Raw genomic sequence first — 19,316 nt, forward strand, 5'->3', positions numbered from 1 at the left:
TACAAATGTCGACAAGCAGGCCTAATTGCGTACAACTGAATTAGATGTTGAAAGTAGAAGGGCTGTTTGGGAAGCATGTAATGAAAGAAATTAGCACTCGCTGGTGATAAAAAGTCTAAGTTACAGTATAGTCTGAGCCGGGAACGTTGAGAGATGAGGTCATTACCATTCAAAATCATAGGCCGTACAGAGGCAGGGCTCTGAGGAATAGATCCTGGAATAGTCCTGGGCAAGCATGCAACGGTTGCCTGGTCTGCGCTTCATATAGATCTGCTTCTCGCCCATCACACACAGCTCTCCCTATCAAAGAAAAACAAAAAGTTTTTAACAAGAATGAAAGATACTCTTGAATTTAACAAAAGCAGTCAGGCGTGTACAGTGTATGTGCACACATAAGGCTATTGAAAGTAAATCTGAAATGTTCATTACCTTGTTGTGCAGGTACCATGTCTGATAATCTCCATCCATGCATCTCCTGTTGAACAGGCCCTTGTAGTCTATTTTAATCAGCTGCCACTCTGACCGATGGCTGAAGTGCCCAAAGAAGCTGGAACATGATTAATAAAAATAGAAAAACTCCTTTTGATGTACAGTATTAGTAAAGGGGGAATGATTTTTAAATATATATTTTAGTTGTTTTTCTTTTTATTCCTTTTAGTGTTTACCCCGTGTGTCTGCTTACGTGATAATATGATTGTCAGATTCTGGCTCCATTAAAACTCCATCCACATACAGAGGCGCCAAAGAGAAACTGTGGCGGTCCCACTTCTTTCCTTCATCCAGACTGATCCTGCGTTTAAGAAAAAAATAAAAAATAAAAAAGACAACAGCTGTTATTAATATCAATCTATCTGGCAAAATAAATAGTTTTCACCATGCACCTCCCATTAAGCATCACAAGCACACAGCTTAAGCAACGAAAAACAAGCTACAAAGAAATATGATAAAGGATCTGTTTGAGCTTTTGCCACAGCTGAAAAATGAAGCACCTTGGATTCTCTTCGGTGTGAAAAATTATCTCGACAACAGGCCGAGCTACAGAACAAATGTTCCTCGGGACCAGGTACATTTTTTTGAAGGTGACAACACAACAGGAAAAAGAGATACGGCTCAGGTTGAAACATTAGAAAGCAGATTTGGTGGGGGGGTTTCAAATCACCTTTCTCGGAGCTTAATCACTTTCGACAGGGCTGTAGTGTGCAGGGACATCAAAGTAGATAGTGTTACGAAGCTCCCACAATATGGGGGACTTATGAGGGCATTCTGAGTCTCATATTTCCACCCTGCTCCACTTCTCATTTACATAAAAGCACTCAAACCATCATACCCAAGCATGAGTACAAAGCTGTTACACACACTCTTCTGCTGGAAATGATTCTGACAGTTCTAAAGCCGCCGCGCCGATACAGTAATCATGCAAACTTGGCCCATCAGCATTTCAAAACATTAAATGTAATCATATGCTGCATCAAAACGCCACAATACCAAATTACACCCGGGTAATTTCCCACTACAACACCTACAGCTCCGAACTACTGTAATTATGGCGTCAGCTATTGTTGAAGGCAAGCTGCACCTACCATAAGTGTCGAATTGGCGTCGTTGCGTGTAGAACTGCCAGCAAAGCCCCTCCATTGTCAAGAAACCAAATGTTGTGCTCTTCATCAAATATCTGCAACAGTTGACGTGGAAGGAAAAAACACATTTACGCCACACGTTATAGAGGATCCCTTTGTATCCACACATCATCTGTTTAAGGTAGCCACATGCATGCTCACTTGTCTCCAGCTATTTCCTGCATCAGATGTTATAAACATCCCAAGGTTGCTGGAGGACAGCTCTTTTCCAATATTCCCTGAGTACAAAAACATGAATAATTTCAGCCAGTGTGTATTTACATAGCAAAGACTGCATAACTCACCTATATTCACAATCAACTGATAAAATTGTTAAAAGTTTTTTTTTTGTTTTTTTGTTTTTTTATGAATATGTGCTTGTTTTCATTTTCAGCCCCGGCGGACGAGTTTATGTCTTACTGAAACTAAATCATCTCATCCAAAATATGAGATTTAGGAGCTGAAGTTTCCATATTTGATTTCAATGACAGTAAGAGGGCACTGTGTGGTTTATTTTGTGTGTTTGTGTGCTTGTGCCGCTACGATGCATTTACCCGAGAACATCTAATGTCTTCCCACTTCAAATGTCTTTGCGGTAAATGTACCTGTGGCCACGATGATTCCTGGCACAGACTTCTTGCTGGTGATGGGCCCAGACGTGTAGGGATTCTCCGACATCTCCAGATGAAGATGCAGCGAGCAAAACGGCTGTCAATAAAAAAGGATTCCAACAAAAGTTGAGACAACATGCACCTCAGATCTTAACAGAGGCAATTATGATTAGCTTTGCTTTCAGATTATTCTCCCAATGAGAGGAGAGCGCCAACATTTTCAGAGACCATTTATGAAACAAAGATACTTTGTTCCTCTCATCTCCTCAGCCAGAAAAAAAAGAGAAAACGTCTGAGAGGACACAAAGGGCATTTGGATTGAATCATTCTAAAGCAAACAAGGCATGTAATTAAAATTCCCCAAGATGCACTGATAAAACTGGCAAAATTGATTCAAATCATTTCACTCATCTATCTCTCTCTAGAGTGCACTGGAAAACATCAATAAGGCTTTTTATACAGCTGTGTCGGAGCTGAGGGGGTGGGGGTGGGGGGGTCAGAAAGCAGACAAGAGCATGGTGGTCAAAGACTTCAACCTTCTACTAAATTAGGAATATACATTATTTCAAAACGTCTCTAAAGAACTAACTGGATTAGGTGACTGTTATACCAGCTGAATATCAACGCAGCCACATAATGTGATTCAGTGTAATCTAACATTCATTAGTCCAGTGTGACTACCGGTAGTAAATTGAAATCACAGGGGTTAATGGAAAGTCCAGACCCCTGAAACTAAACGCAGTGACCCTCTGTGCCTTACACTGATAATAAGAATATTCCAGCCAAGCATCTCTTTGCCCATTTAGGAGGCTAAAAAGCCAAACCGATGCCGCAGCTGGCACCTCGCCTCGCGCAAATATGGCTCCAAATCAAAGAATATCCGAGGCACAGCTGATGAGGTTGAAACATTTGATGAATGATGTATGTCATAAGCTTAATTTTGCATGAATGAGGGCATCAATTCACTCCTGCCCAAAGGCTTGAGCTCACCAGAACGCAGTGGAGGTTATTTCCAGCCACATCCGTGGCGGGAGCTGGCAGCAGGGCCCATGTTTGTCCCTTGTTGTACGTGATGAAAGTCTTGACATGATTATCCACCAGTTTGTTGGCGAGATACATGCCGTTTATCCCCTCGACCTATGAAGGAAGACGGCAAAATGCATTTATTGACTTTTATTGATTCCACGTCCACATCATCCAAATAATCCATAATTATTAATTAATTCTTTGAGAAGCAGTGAAAGTCTTCGGTTCATGTGCTGCTGCAGTGTAAAAACACGCAGTTACATGTAAAAACCTTGTTTTAAAAATGTTATTGTACAGTATATTTATTATTTATTCTAGTCTTGATCTGTCTGTGAATGGGATTGTTTGCAAGTGCATGTTGAAGAGAGTTTTCTGTATTATTTTTAAAAGCACCGCTGTGATGGGTATTTTGCAATTATTTTATATCACGTTTCCATGTTCAGTTTCTACGTTCTACTTATGTTTCTATTTCTATTTCTATTCTATTACTAAGTATAAAAGTACTGTTATTGTTGTTAATATGTTAATATGCTTTAAAGGATTTCATTTGTAATTTTTTTTTGTATGAATCCCAAACTATTAACTACAGAAGTGGAATAAATGTAGTGGAGTAATAGTATAAAATAGCTCAACACTAGATTTGGATTTGAAACTATTTTAGAAATGTCACAAGGAAAATATTATAATTATCGATTAAGCACCACTTTCATTGCAATCACAGCTTTGTAAAATCCCATCGTTTCCATGGCTGTGTTATTAATGAACGTGGCATTAGTGACAGCAGCAGTCCCTGAACGAGGCTAACCACACACCTTATAAAAGTCAACCAGCAGGTTACCGGCGGGCCCTCTGCTGGTTCTCAGATTCTCTAATGAAAGGATAAAGTAGACCCCAGGGGAGTCGGAGATATACAGGCTGTAAGTGTTGTTTTGATTCCACTCCTGGACTGCAGCAAATACCTGCTTCTCGTCTGTACTGATAATATGCATGTCCTGCAAGAGGGAGTGGGTGAGGGAAAGAGAGGTATTAATATTTTGTTAAATTGCTTTTGTTTTATTTCTAAAAGAAAAGGCAAAGAATAACACAGATACAGTTAACTGTATACTCATATGTCTTTACCTTTGGGAGACAATATTTAGGTAATTTCATCCGCTTGAAGGATTCCCTCATGTAGGAGACAAAGTAGCTGGCTCGTCCTGACTTGGTTACCTTTGCAATGAAAAGATGCTTTGTTGCTGAAGCTTGTTTTTCAACTCAGAGGATTTGTATTTGCACATATCTATGTCTTTAATGGATGGTACGAGTAAGATGTTTTCCCACATAGAAAAGCATGTGTGGACTGTTGAGATGGGAGATTTTCACAGGGCGTCCAGTCGCATGCAAATGGTGCTAAAAGTCTACTTTGGCTGCATGTTTGCATTCGCCAACAGGCTGCTTAATGAGTTTGGGACCAATCTGAAGCCTTTCTGATTGTACAAGATGAATCTAAACATCTTTAGTGCCTAATCATTTGCACGGTAATGAAGGAAAATTAGGCAGCATTCCAAATGTTGTGAAATGAGGATGTGGAGATGGAGGTATATTAATTCAGCATGTGTGACTGACTTGATAAAAGACTTGCAATTTTAATCCAAAGTGTCGAAAGAAGACTAAAATTACAAGCACAACAGAAATTATTATCATTATCTCAATTAGTCCAAAGCTAAGAGGCACTGAAAATTGTGCTGGCTTTATCTACAGTGCGTCTTGGAGATCCTAATGCACTACCACTTTCCCTTCCACTTACAGGCAGAGCAACACTACTTGATTGCTTATTTTCTAATCAACTAGAAGGATGGCGTTTGTCCCCCCAACACACTACATTAGGGCTCTAATGGAATAATCTATCGAAAATCAATGAGCTGCATTTTCCCAGGCCACATTTTTGAGGATGTTGCACTTGGCTGTTCTTTCTCTCCCGAGAGACTTTGGAGGTGTTGAAGACTGCTTATTTCGTTGTAGCCCAATCGATAACCTCATTACTCTTTGTCAAGTTAAATCCAACTGCCCCGAGCAATGAAAGTCACAAGAAAGTCATCTGTGCCACCCCGAGCCTCCGAGCAGGCACACTCCACGTGTCCAGTTATTTTCACCATCATCTTCCTCACGTCTGCCTCTGCCCTGACCGTCAATCTCATCTCGGCTAAATGCAATTTGGCCATTTTATCGAATCACCATTTCTGAATCGGGCTGTGATATGTTTTTTTCATACATTTTCATCCGTACGTTGGAGCCATTCCAATCGAGTCTGTGGATTAACTGCGTTGAAAGTAAAACTGGGTCACTGCTAAAGTATTGCAGCTGCAACATCGCGTCATATCAAAAGATTAAATCTGCGGATAAATAAATTAAAAATGAACAGCAAACATTTAGGAGTGTTTATTCAAAATGATGCAGCCCTAGAAAACAGCTATTATTTGCTTTAGATTTTCCTGAAACTTAGCTGGAGTCAAACAAGGATGACCAAATGCATCAAGTCTGACCAACAGAGAGGAAATTACTTAGCTGTGGATGGAAATCAATGACAGCGTAGGGCATTTGAAAATTAAATTTCTAATAATGACCCTCGCTGCGACTGTCTAATTGGAGTCAAAGTCAGAGTGAATGGTAATAAGGACACCAACCTGTCTATTCACAGTTCCTCTGCGGTGTGCTCTCAGCGAGCAAACACATTTTTCAGGCATGGAGTATGTCTGTGTGGAAACTCAAACACTGAGCGTGCCTTGACATGAACGAGACAAAACATAATCAAAACACACATCGGGCCAGTGGGGAACAGGTGCGTTGGGGAAAGCCATTATGTGGGTTTTGATGGAAAAGCGTGAATCGGGTGCACGGGAGAACGAAATAAGGACAAGGGGAAGGAAGAAAAAAAATCAAAGTTCACAGTGACGGCAGCCATAGCATGAAAAGATGAAGACAAGTGGTTTAGTTTAATCAAGGATTGTAATCTATCACTATGCAAACCTGTGTGAAAACATATTCATCTTGCACAACTAGTGAGTTGGTGTCTACGTGTCCGGGGAAGAGATATTGTCTGTTGCCTTCTGTGCATCGGTGGGCTCTACACTTTACATACTTAGCACCTGGAATAAAAAGAAAAGGAAATTAATGAGAAGTAAATGACAACAATTTACCTTTAAACAGTGCTTTATGTGCACTAGAGCTGCTATACAGTACTGTGTGTATTGTGTATGCTTGATCCTTTCTCTCCTCGTTCTCTGCTCTGAAACTACTATTTGACACTTTTAAAAAGACCCAAATTAGCTGTTATTCAAGACTAATACAGTGAAAGTTCTTGCCGTTTGTCACACTACAACAAAAAAGTTCAGGATGTTATGAGACTAGAGGAGTTTGTATGCTAATTCAGATACAGATTTTCTCACCACAGGAGGACTGTGAACCTCTTTTCCAATGCAGGAAACTCCTATAATTGGTTTGACAGAATACGCCACGCTGTTTGAAAAGGGGGAGCTGAGGTTTGTGTATGAAACGCAGGGGATAGATTAAGGAGAAGAAACATCCATCAGCGAGCTAAAACTCCCCGATTTTGTCTGGAGACACCTATTCTGCTTTAGTAGACTTCAGGGACCAATCTGAACAGCAGAACAAGTCTCATCTTGACCGTGACCTCTCTCTAAATGAGAGGCAAGGGGGTCCTGTGGGTCTTGCCACTGCAGCGAACTGGAGTGCAGCACTCACGGCCTTTCGCGATGCGCGTCTCGATGTGGACCACATCTGATTCTCTGTCCAGCCCCATTACCGCCCTTTAAAAAGAACAGGAGCAGGAGGAAGAGGAGGGGGAGGAGGAGAAGATGTGTTGGTGGCAGGTAAGAAGAGGAGACAAAATGAGAATGAGAAGAAAAGATGGGGGAGGCTAGGGTGAGTATCACAGCTGCAGATGGACATCCCTTCTCTGAGAAACCCATAACGATATGTTTTTATCTGCTGTAAATCAGTCGGTGTAGAATCTGCGCCACAAGCGGCAATTAATCTCAATTCACAGAGGCATCAACAAAGGAAACAACAAGGGAGACGGGGTGACAAAACATCCACTATTCCCATAAATATCTACCAAAGCAAAAATTGTGTTATAAAATCGCATGTGGCTGCGGCAACATTTTGAAAAATAACAATTTGACATAATGCGTGTGAAGGAGTAGTATTCAAGAGCACAAATAATGCATTATCTCGGGTGCCGCTGTACACGCTGTGCACTTCTGATTTATCAAACATCTCACTGTTCACACATGTGGAGAGGATGTCCTCCAACCAATGTCCTTTCTGTGCCGGCTTAAAGACACACTCGGTTTGACACATACCACGACAAACAGGGATAAACGGGCTCACATCAATATTCACCGCCTTGTGCCCGAGCAGTTGAGGTTACTAAATGACAGCGACAACAAAAACAGCATGTCATGTTTGCACTATGGAAAAAGAAGCACAATGTTCTTTCAGGTCTACGTGACATGGATATAATCAGTTTTGTGCTTGACTGCCATGAGACAGATCTGTTTTTGACAAGAGGTCACGGGATCCTTCTGACAGCATAGGGTCATGAACACTATCATTATGCAAATTACAATCAATCACCGCACAAAACGGTACAAAAATAGGGTCTACATAATCATACCAGTAGAATCTGCCTGGCATCACGTTGTCGAGAACGAGCTGCCACTTCCTTCCGAAGTCCATTGAACTGTACAGCTGCAAGACAAAATTAGGCCGATCTTCGTCACACTTAAAGTTTTAGGAGGGAGATATAGTTAATGAGCGCGAGAGCGATCATCACATCCACGGCGGAATCTCATGAAAACAAAATTCAAAAAACGCTAAATGATTCAGCACGGCGTATTATTTTACTTCCACTTAAATGTTCGTTAAGTATATCAGAAGATACCTTGCTGTCATGACTGTAAGCCAGTATCCAGTTCTCCTGCGCGGGATGGAAGAGCAGGCTCAGGACGCCGAAGTTAATGGGATGCTTCTCAAAGCTTGCCCCTTCATCTGAACTGATGAGAACAGCGCTCTCTACCTCTGGGTCGCTAAGCATCATTATCTAAAGTACAGCGGAGCAGACAGGGGATGTAGCATTAGAAGAGGAAGACAGAGACAGAGATGCCGTCATTTGGTAGCAATTTGAAGTAGCTGTAATTTGATGTCAGGACTAAGCTTGCAAGAGATCAGAAAGAGAGATAAAAGCAATCGTGAAACGCTGACCTTCTGTTTGTTGGTGGGGCAGACATACAGGTAACTTAAAACCGTCCTTGAACCCACTTTGTCATTGAGTTTGTAGTAGGTGCTGCCGTAATCAGTGGATCTGGACACAAACCGAAAACATTGCATGTAGGATGAAAAAAGAATAAAATAAAACTAAAAATCCATTAGAGACTGACTTTAAAGGACCATAGCAGCGGTCTGGCATGTTTTAGCCCATTAACTGCAAATCACTTATTCGTTACAAGGCTGCCTCTCCAGAGCATACCATATGTTTTTAGATTGATTTTCTACCATCAAGGCAGCCTTTTGCCTTTTTGCCTTAAGGGATGAAAAAAACAACCTGCAGAAACTAGCTTCATGCTAATGTGTTTTTGTTGCTCTTGGAAAGTACTGTGTTAAAGGTCCAGTGTGTAGCATTTAAGATGTATTGGCATGGAAATGGAATAAAGTAACCATGATGTTGTTTTCAGTAGTCTATAATCACCTGATAACAAGAATCACAGGGTTTCCATTAGCTTAGAATGAATCCTTCATATCTATACGGCCCTTCTCCAAAGAGTCATGCTGCACCAGCATGTTTCTACAGTAGCCCAGAACAGACAGGCTTTCACACTTTTTGGCAAAACATTAGGTACACTAGTGAAGACAAATGCATTCTCATGTATCAGTCCTGCACTAAATCTCTCTTCGTGATTATTAAGATGCTAAATTTTTGTTAAAACAGTGTAAGAAAGTTTGTAGTTCAACTGTATGATCATTATGGAGGATGTGGTTTGCGGTGCTGTTAAACTGGATTGAATTAAACAAAAGTGTTTCTGTTATTTAGTCTAGCCCAATGACTAAAATGGGGTTGACAGAATAATAGAAACATGTGACGGTATAACACGGTACAATTCAACAGTTTCACAAACCGCAGCCTCCACAGTGAAAACACAGTTGAATCAACAGCTCCCTCTGTTATTTTAAACAAATGCTGAACACCATAACTTTCATGAAGATTTAACACAATACTGTTATATTAGAATGCATTTGTTTTCAGTAGTGTGCCTAAGGATCTGACAAATGAGTTTGGGCTCTTTTACACACTGGGAGAGGGAGGAACGAGGATTGGTGTATTCAGTTAGCTGCAATCTGCAGTCAAACCACTAGATGCAACCAAATCTTTCACAGTGCACCTTTAAAAAAACGAGTTCCCCCTTTTCTTTTTAACCTTACCTGTGTTGCAAGGCAGAAGCCTAAAGACTGAGACACATATTCATACTTGTGAGTTTACTGCACACATATACAAGATTTTAGCAAATCAGAATAAAGACAAGACAAAAGAACTCTAAACTTGACTGACTCTACATAGCTTTAACATTAGCTAATTATCGTTCAAGATGGTGGCGTGATATCAATATGCATCTAAAGGATGAGTTACTAGGCGCAGTATGCACACGTTCACTTCATTCACTGCCTGACAGAGTTGGCAACAATCTGCTATTCTGAGGATACACATGTAACATATACTACATATACAAGCTGTATCAATGAACGGTACGGTAAGACACCGAGATGCACAATGTCAAATGATGGTGATGTGTCAGGCAAAGCAAACTGATGTACTATATTTGCCTCGATCAGTGCGTTTGCATGCACAAATATTTCAGGAAAATATGTAGAATTTGACATGGGTCATATAAACAGCATGTTCCATCTGGATATTCAGAATTAGTCCCTTTTCTTAATTTAGCCTTTTCAGAAGACAAGTGGAATATGAGTCAGGCTATAGGATCCTACAGTGCACTCTGAATAGGCGTCTCGGTTTATAGTTCAGTTTGTGACAGACTGTTTATGGTCAGCTCTGTGTTGCGTTGAACACTGACTAACTAGCCAACAATTTGCAAGGCTGAGATAGAGATGCCCAGAAGAAAACTCCACATTTCTGGTTATAAGGAGAAATACATTTACATTTAAATATCCTAAAAAACACTTAGATGTAAAATATTGCAACATCAACATTTTCCAGAAGAGGGTAGAAGGACTGAAAGACGGAGGCTGCGTTTGCACGGTTGAACCAAATTGCTTTAGCAAACAGGAATTTTATTATCCACGCAAACAAAAATAATGTCTTTCTTACAATAAGAAAAAAAACTAGAACATTTCGTGCACAATAATCAGTCATACCGAACTTTATAAAACAATTTGAAAGGGAATTTCACAGTGTACCTCTACCAAAATTTGAGAAAAAATTAGTTGTTACTGTGGGCTCATTTGAAGACTTCACTACTGAATGAAAGGAAGCTCTCACGAATTTGACAACCACCAAGAAATGCGGATCTCAAGTGAAGAGAAATGCAGGTTTGGTAGATTTCTGTGTTAAAAAGCTTGGCATATTAATTAGGCTGCTCCTTCTCACAACAGATCAACTAAGCCTTCAGTCTCCACATGTCAAGCAAGTCTCTGCAAGCTCATTTTCATGCTACACTGACGTGCAATGAAACTAGTGGCTGCCTGCGAGGTAAGAAATCAATTTATGAAGTCCTGAAATTCTTTCAAAAGCGCCCGGCACATAGAGCACATGCAATTTGTAGTTGTAGGGCTAAAAGATCCAGCACGGCCAGAGCCCTCGAATATAACATGATTTTTGAATGATGAAAACATTTTAAACTTACAGTGTAAGTGATGACTTTCTTTGCATATTGGTAGATGTTTGTACATTGCACAGTGAATCCCAAGGACATCCTTGATGAACTCTCCTTTCATGTAAAATTTTGTCTTAGACGTTTTTTTTTTTTGTTGTTTTAACTGATCGGTTTTCTTTTCACTAGAGAAAAGTGTGGTATTCTGTTGTTTTAGAGCAATGGTCATATATACATGTTATCATTTCAAGGTAAAAAAAAGGTGTTTCAAACAATACATGAGAGTAAATTACCTGGTTCTAATTAATTAAATGGCCTGTGTTTAAAATAAAATAAGATATTTATATCTGTTCAATCATGTTAAGGTACTTGCACCTCACAGAACTGCATCTCACGGTGACGATAGAGAGATGTGTTAGCAATCTCATTCCCCATATTTCTTCTCACCACAAACAGCCAATCCACGTTCTCAGTTCTACCTGAGTGCCTCCAAATGTAATTTCACTGTATAATTGGATAGACACCCAGTGTCTGCTATCATTGCCTGTGCATTAACTTGAATCGCCCCGTTTGCCAATGACACTGTTTTTCAAAGACTTACCCCTAAACACATTTGTATTTGAGCTTAAGTAGTCCTTTCAGTTGGCGGCATGTCTGTGTTTGATTGTGGAGTCGGACGAAGGCCTTTTAACTCGTGTTATTACATCGTGAAGTTTCTTTGGTGGTTATCTCAAAACACAAAAGCGACTCAATGCGTGTTTTGATAACTTCTGCAAGTCGCTAATTGATCTGCGCACTGCTTTTTGCCTCCAACAGAGGCCGGCAGCTGTAGTCATAAATCATTTATTGTGTTATCAAAGAAATCATTTACTCCCTTTTCTTTTCATAACATTCAAATCTCTGCTTTTCTAATACCAATGCTAAGAGCCTTCGTACGCCCCCCGAGGTGCACTTTAATTTACTCATGGTGCCATTGTTAAGTAGACACCTTGATGATGGAAGACCTCCTGTACACAATATGGGATTTCAAAATGTGTCAAGTCGGGTGTAAATCTTAGTGGCGCCTCTGGTGCAACAGATATTAATTTGAAACTCTGTGCTTGGCAGACTGATGGTCTCTTTTTCACGTGTATTTCAGAATTAAATGAGTTCTCTGCAGGCTATGGGAGAGGTGAGAAAAAGGCATATGAGAGGCTGGATTGGGCTCTATGGTATAATCCTTAATGAATTCCATTCTTATTTATGACCTGACAGGGCACTGTAACTCACCTCTCAATACATACTGAATGAAATTACCACAGCTATATAGTAGCAATTGCATGTCAATTGCTTCTGAAACAAAAGGTTAGAGACGACGATCAATCAAAAACTCCATCAGAAAGTTTCTAGGTCAGAGGAAAAGCACTGCAGATCCAAACAAAGGATCCTCAGATCAGTCTTCCGGTTTTATCTTTCAGAAATAGGTGTCTTTGCTGAAGATGGACAAAAAATAAGTTGGACCTTCTCTAAAAGGATGTTTGTGTTGTTTTATTTTTCCATGGGAATGCAAGTAACAGAGGGGAGGACGGTTGAGTCAAAATACTTCAGAAAACTTTATTAAAACATACTTCATGTTGGCTTGAAACTTGATTGTTCATATCCTAGCAGGGGGAACACTATAAATCCTACTTACAGTATGCAGCTCTCTATGACTTCATTATTCTTATTGTTTCAGGATTGTGCCTTTGCATTTTTATAAGACCCCTGCTATGATGCCACAACCTTCATATTTATGTGTGGAGAAGTGATTAAGAGAGAAAAACATACCTCCAGAGTGAGCTCTCAGTAACAGCGCCCAGGTTGAAGTCATACAGCTTAGTCAAGATCAGGATCACCTACAGCATAACAGCAACAGACATAGTTAATTACATGCCGAAATCTGCATTAAAAAGCCTCCGCATAAGCGCCTCACCAGCTCACATTACCTGTCTACAGCTAATGACGTGGAATGAATAAGACATGTCTGCTACATTTCTTTAATAATAAAAATCAGCCTCATACAGTATTTTATCCCAATGACAAGTGATCTTCATGTTGTCAGGAGATGTCATTCCACCCGTGGCAAGATGGAAAAAAATACAAAATAAAAATCCAAGAGAGCTGTCAAGAGTTGTGTCTGTATCTCATGTGGAATGATACTTATATGACAGCAAAGTCTGAACATAATTGTTCAGTGAACAATGAAAAGAAATGTAGTCAGTGTCTGCACTGCAACACCTTCTCTTATTCCTTCTGCCTTGATTTTACCTGCAAAATAACACCAAAGCACCTCATGTGCATGCTGTGTCTTGTCACTTGTTGGTTCCAGTGTGGGCTAAACGTTTTTGCGTGTTCTCCGAGGATGGCTGGACAATGTGTTTCTGGGGAACCAAAACTGCAGCTCATAAAAGCCTGACAAGGCACAGAGGGCAGAGTGAAATGGTGTGCAAACGCATTATTGTCACTCCAATGGCATTATAAATGACTTCCTATGGGGATGCTCGTAACTCAGGATACAAAGAGGGGTAGGGTAGGGAGTCTGGGGCAGGATATGAAGGGAAGGAGGAGAAGGACTGGTGGATAATAACAAGCTAGGAGGAGAAACATAACACAATATGACAAAATAAAAAAAAGCCCTGAAAGACAGGTCAAAAGCTCAATTACAGTGAGTTTAAACACATTAACCTTATGGGACCCATGGACGAGTCATTAAACCGTGAAAAGCCACACAAGGCTCGAAGGAACAAAGACATGCCTCTAAGTCTGCTTTGAAAATGTTAAAAACCCAATTGACCCACAATTTAGCCATCAAACGACCACTGTGCACGGCTGGGACTATCTGCATTACAGGTTAATTAACCAATCACACAGAGAGATAAGCATTTGCATAACTAAATGCACCATGTCTGCAAGGTCCAACGCTGGAGTCTGAATCAATTTGGAGTACAGACTTAGTTAAATGGCTGTGATGTTAGGCCTAATTGCCTGCTTTGAAAAATAGATACAAGAGAAAAAACTGTTGCCGAACTGTTGATCGTCCGTCTCTTCGGCTCTCTTTTGCTAACAACAATGACTCTGTGTCGTGGGACGTTATAAATACTTTGAGGTAAATTGAATCGGGAATTGATTTTATCGGTGTCAAACTAGAGGCAGTTCATTCTTAATCATAGGGATTCAAATATCCCGCACGGCAAATTAATTGACTGAGCAATGAATGGATGTTCACAGTTTTATGGGTTTCATTTATTTTGGATTCCACTTTAATTTAAATGCTCACAAATTTAGCCGAGGATGTAAAATAACTCTGAAAGAAAAATGGCCCCAAATGGGCCCAACTTGATAACAAAACGCCTCTCAGCACCCAAGCTGTAATTGCCATTAGGAGCGCTCCCTTACTATTGTCAACGTGTCTGTGTGGTTGGCTCATTAACAAAAGCTGACCCGCTGAATTGGGTCAGTGAAGATCTACCTCAGGGACCAACAGACTAGTGAGGCAGATGACTGTTTGGATGATTTGTCCCTAAGTGGATACATCAAGAGTATATCACTAGAGACTGTGTGTTCCCATGTCTTCAACGGTATTGATAGGCTGTGCGTCTGTGGCTCAAGTCAATAGGGAGCAACTGCTGTACATGCAAATGTTGAGACCAGCTGGGAGAGTGCGCACGACTCGCACGACTTACACGGTGAGATCCCAACAACGAACGCATTAAATGCAAAAAAGAATCTCAGAGTTTATAGTGCAGCCTTGCATTTATGTAAATACTTGTGCAAACAAACACAAAATGGCTCCCAGAATTATTTTGAGCCTTCGAGGTAAACACAGTTCTCCATGCATATCATCACTCACTTGCATACATGAAATTAAGTAAGGACCCTGGAAGGCCGGAAGCAGTGCATTTATTCATGTTTATGTTTTATTGATGTGAGCAAAGAGAGCTTTGCCCCGGGAAAGTCAACCAATCATTTTTCAGATTGGCTCTCCCCCTCCGAGGAGTTGGGTTTAGTCATCCTAACGTTCTATTCTTGTCGCTTTCTTTCCCGTCTTTGCTTAATTTTTATTTATTTTTTTCATTCTTTTGAGCCTTTTTCTGTTCTTGCTTTTCAAACAGGTACATTCTTAAGTGCTGTTTTCTTTTTTTCTTTTTTAAATTCTCATATGCTTGATAAGAGTCAGATTAAGGGTCAGGTGCTGTTTGGCCATGCGAAGGCTTTGACTGTTTCCGATCCCCGAACGCAGCCTCCATGGCAACAAAGGTGTTACAGGCGTAATGTCATTGTGATATACTGCATCAATTCAACTCAAACGTCTCATCCGCACACAGACTCACATGCTCCGCTTGCGTTCAGGCGTACAGAAACGGACCCTGGGACCGTTGAACCAAATCATGTCTTTATAAATTCCATATGAAGCCTTTTTTTTGTAACAACTGAAAAGCTCGAATTTTAAGGTGCTTCAGTGGGACGTGAGAGGCATTTCAACTACGTGTTGGTGGGTAGTAGATTTTTTTACACAGCTCGCAATTTAGGTATGAATCATTTCTGTGTACTGTACAGCTATATGGCTATTAATAAAATAACAGAGTGTCGGCACAGTCACATTTTGCTTTCTAGCACCGAGCATCGACTGTTGCTGATTCTGCCCCTGGTAAAACATCATTAGGACAGCATCCCCCCAAATATTGTCTCTGTCTAACTGGCTAGTCAAAGGGAAGAAAAGGAACCCTCACTTTAAACATCACACATCCAGACTGTTGTTTCTTTTTTGGCTTGGGAGTAACACGTCATGGGAGGTAGGAACACTCTTTAGAAATGTGAGGAATACAGTCACTTTCATGTAGACCTGACACTATTTTTGAACATAACCAGAGGGGACAACTGAAGGAGCTAAATTAATTTCCAAGGGACCCCCAAAGTTGATAGCAGTGAGTGATGTAAGGCTCCCTGTAAGAACGCGGCTAACGGCTGATGCTCCGAGAGGCACCGACACATAACTCTATTTCGCTCACCTTTAGCATCCTCTGGAAAGTTCACCGCTTCTCATGAATACATAAGCTTTTGTATATTGTGTTGTAGGGTAAACACATCCATACAGAGATAGAGAGAGGGGGAGAGGCATCTCCTGGGAGTAACCACCGTCTATTTAGCTCCTATGAGTCTAACCACAGCATCAGAATGTATGACATCTCGCTGCAATGTGTCAACACTGATTAAATCATTTCTTAAATATAAGCTTTCATGCGCTTATATTAAGCTTTACCCCCAAATACGCCAGCTTTCTCTGACAGCTGTCTGGAGGTCAGTTTCGTGACCTTATCAGATTTTATAAAGAGAGTAAAGGTGGGTTTTGGAGTCAAATATAACCCGACATGCCTGGAGTGTGGTTGTTGTTTTATTCACCTGGCCTGTGCGTTGATGCACATGTCCAGCAAGCCATTATCAACAAAGTTTGTCCACCAGAGGGTACGGATAAATACATTTTTACAGTGTAAAATACCCAGCTACTTAAAACTTTTAAAACCACTTGAGTTGTTGTTGTTTTTTTTAGCAAATTTCACCTCACTGTTTAAATTTCTGGCCTGGAACTTTATTGTTTCACTGTCACAGTTTTTACAGCGTTACAGTGTTTTTGGCAGCAGCAGGCAGCTTTTTTTATTTTATTTTTATTTATTTTTTTACAGTGAAATAGCTCCAAAAAACCTCCTTCTACCTGCTCTGCAGCAAACAGTAGGCAGTCAGTTGGTGAACATAGAGGAGCATTTAGACTCAATTAGGTGTATTTATCTTAAACAAATATTCACTCTTAATGTATTATTAATAGTTTAAACTAAAAAAAAAAACACCTCACCTTCTTATCTGTTGAGCTAGAGCGCAGACTTGTTGACTAAATGACTGCATAACATATCAAATGCAAAGTGAGGAATCATAAGAACAGGTCACTAATAAAGGAATATGATAAATATACAAACACATATAAAAGTCACCAATAAAAACGCCTAAAATCCGTACTTACACTTGCTATTGCTTGCACATGTTGTACCTGGGATGGTGTACTCATAGCGGCCAAAATGTTGACAGGAAACAATGGTCACCATCAATAATTGCCATCTGGACTACAGAGAGGAAGGAGGGGGGCAACAAACCAATTTTCAAACTTGAAAAAATGACAGCTGAGGCAGCTGTGGGCGTCGAGGTTAGAATGGTGAACGATGCACCATACCAATATTAAGTTACACGTCTACACAAAGAGTTTATTTTTCACAATGTACCACTATACTTTTATTGTATAGGAGCTTTACATGTGTTTATGGGGTTACTGTAGCAGTCTGAAGTGATCCTGAGCTGCAGCTTGGTAGATTATTAAATGTTGTTGTTGTCTTTCCGGTGTGTGCACAACATGCCGTGTTCAACTCTGTTGAAATCAAGCAGCAACTGCCAGGGCTGAAAGATAAACCCAACACAAGTTACTCAAGTGGCCCCTTGAGGCTGTCTCCAAAAGTGAGTCAATCTGCACAGACACCATCTAAAAATGTCCAACTTGCAGCCTGGTACAAAAAAAATGGTTTTAGCCTCTAAAGCTCCTTTTGACATTTTTAAAAATTCACCTTCTGTACAGGTGTCAAAAATGAGGAAATTAGCTGCAGAGACCAAAACTCCAAATGGCCAGCCTTAATCATGGATAACTTTAAGGCATTATTACTTTGGGTGACAGGTCGGTACCATCACACATTGCTGGCTGTCTGCATATAGGCTTCATTTCAATTCATCTTCTGTCACACTCCACTTGTTTGAACATTTTTGAATTAGCCACGAGGGTTAGGAGCAGAACATAGACTACTAACTGCAAATGTAATAACTGAAGTGCGTGATTTCAGATACAGTTATTATCTGAGAGAAAATGGACCCTGTCACCGGCGTGGTCAGGGTGACGCCTCTCTGACGGTTTCATTTATAATTTACACACCTGTGTCACAGTGTACATTCCCTAAAAATGTACTTCCGACGTAGGGGGATTTGAAAAAGAAGCAGAAGGACTGGTCTAAAAGAGGAAGTGGTGTGAAAAATGTAGAACACAGGGTTCAGGAGCCAAGTCTACCCAATGATACTGATCCACATAGACCCCCTAATGCATCGTGGGCCATTATCAGACACCAAAAGCTGGCATATCATTGTATAGCAAGCTGGGACTGCATTGTTCTCCTCACTACATTGATTCACTGGCCTGTTCATGCAGATGCAATCCCGAGGACACAAAAATAAAACCTGTTTCATTTGTTGTTAAGCTCATTACTTTCTCAACTTCATTAAGGGAAGCAAGACTGAAACCGAGGGCAAGGAAGAGTCATTTGAGTAATTTGACAAACACTGTTCCTTCTTTAAGTCAACTATCTAATTAATGTACTACATCTGAGCGCTTTTCAGGTGTGTTGTAGACTATCACTTTTAATTTTCATCTCTTGTGCTATGAGCGGAGAACATCACTATGCAAGTCCAGGGAAAACAGAAGTTTTTTTGTCTTTCATGGAGCTGAAGGATTCAGAGAAACACGCTTCAAATCTAGTACCAGTCTGGAAAGTTATATGTTTATCAAAAGGAAGTCAATACCTGAGTGTCACAGCATGTCAAAAATAGTAGTCATAAATTGTTATTGCTTTTTTTCCCCCCTTCCTCATAGGATTAAAGATTAATATATTCATGCATCCATTAGAAATTATCTGATGCAAACACCTGCAGAGAAAAGAAATACAGTATTGGTAGCAAATTTGCATAAATTTCTTTAAGGCTTGACAGCAGCGAGGGCAAAATCAAGATGCACTGCAAGTGGGTGGAGGGAAGAAAAACACAACATCCTGATTGTGGCTCTGTGAGGACGTCTCCAAAGTAGAGCACTTAGTAGAGACACAAATGTCTTTTAAGAGAAATGGTGCGGTCGAAGGGAGGCCTTACTCTGTCCTCATCTTATCTGTGGACCAAATTGATTGTTTGTACTTTTGCGGGTGAAAACATACTCTGGGGGATGCTGCTTTCATCAAGTAAACCCCGGCGAAATGTCCCTTGTGCATTAGTCTGCTCTCTGTATGTTTGCTTATCCACCAAACTCCTGAGCTTTGGTCATATAACCCTGATGCTTCAAGCTTGAGAGGTTTCACCAATCAATTCAG

The 19,316-nt window shown here is 40.5% G+C and overlaps 1 protein-coding gene across 1 annotated transcript in view; it reads right to left on the minus strand.

Moving 5' to 3' along the window:
* Nucleotides 1-19,316, minus strand: part of LOC311500195 (VPS10 domain-containing receptor SorCS3-like) — a gene marked incomplete at its 5' end in the record, with an annotated part of 45,501 nt that overhangs the window by 12,499 nt on the left and 13,686 nt on the right. Inside the window, 15 exons of the mRNA XM_084561444.1 lie at nucleotides 167-300; nucleotides 430-547; nucleotides 683-790; nucleotides 1,581-1,672; nucleotides 1,779-1,855; nucleotides 2,222-2,324; nucleotides 3,218-3,364; nucleotides 4,066-4,245; nucleotides 4,373-4,462; nucleotides 6,260-6,378; nucleotides 6,995-7,059; nucleotides 7,929-8,002; nucleotides 8,196-8,354; nucleotides 8,516-8,615; nucleotides 12,943-13,010. Of these exons, the coding sequence (XP_084417570.1) occupies nucleotides 167-300; nucleotides 430-547; nucleotides 683-790; nucleotides 1,581-1,672; nucleotides 1,779-1,855; nucleotides 2,222-2,324; nucleotides 3,218-3,364; nucleotides 4,066-4,245; nucleotides 4,373-4,462; nucleotides 6,260-6,378; nucleotides 6,995-7,059; nucleotides 7,929-8,002; nucleotides 8,196-8,354; nucleotides 8,516-8,615; nucleotides 12,943-13,010 (1,634 nt within the window). The remainder of the gene's footprint in view (nucleotides 1-166; nucleotides 301-429; nucleotides 548-682; nucleotides 791-1,580; nucleotides 1,673-1,778; nucleotides 1,856-2,221; nucleotides 2,325-3,217; nucleotides 3,365-4,065; nucleotides 4,246-4,372; nucleotides 4,463-6,259; nucleotides 6,379-6,994; nucleotides 7,060-7,928; nucleotides 8,003-8,195; nucleotides 8,355-8,515; nucleotides 8,616-12,942; nucleotides 13,011-19,316) is intronic.

The sequence above is a fragment of the Chelon labrosus genome (assembly GCF_963514085.1).
Source record: "Chelon labrosus genome assembly, chromosome: 15".
Classification (NCBI taxonomy): Eukaryota; Metazoa; Chordata; class Actinopteri; order Mugiliformes; family Mugilidae; genus Chelon; species Chelon labrosus.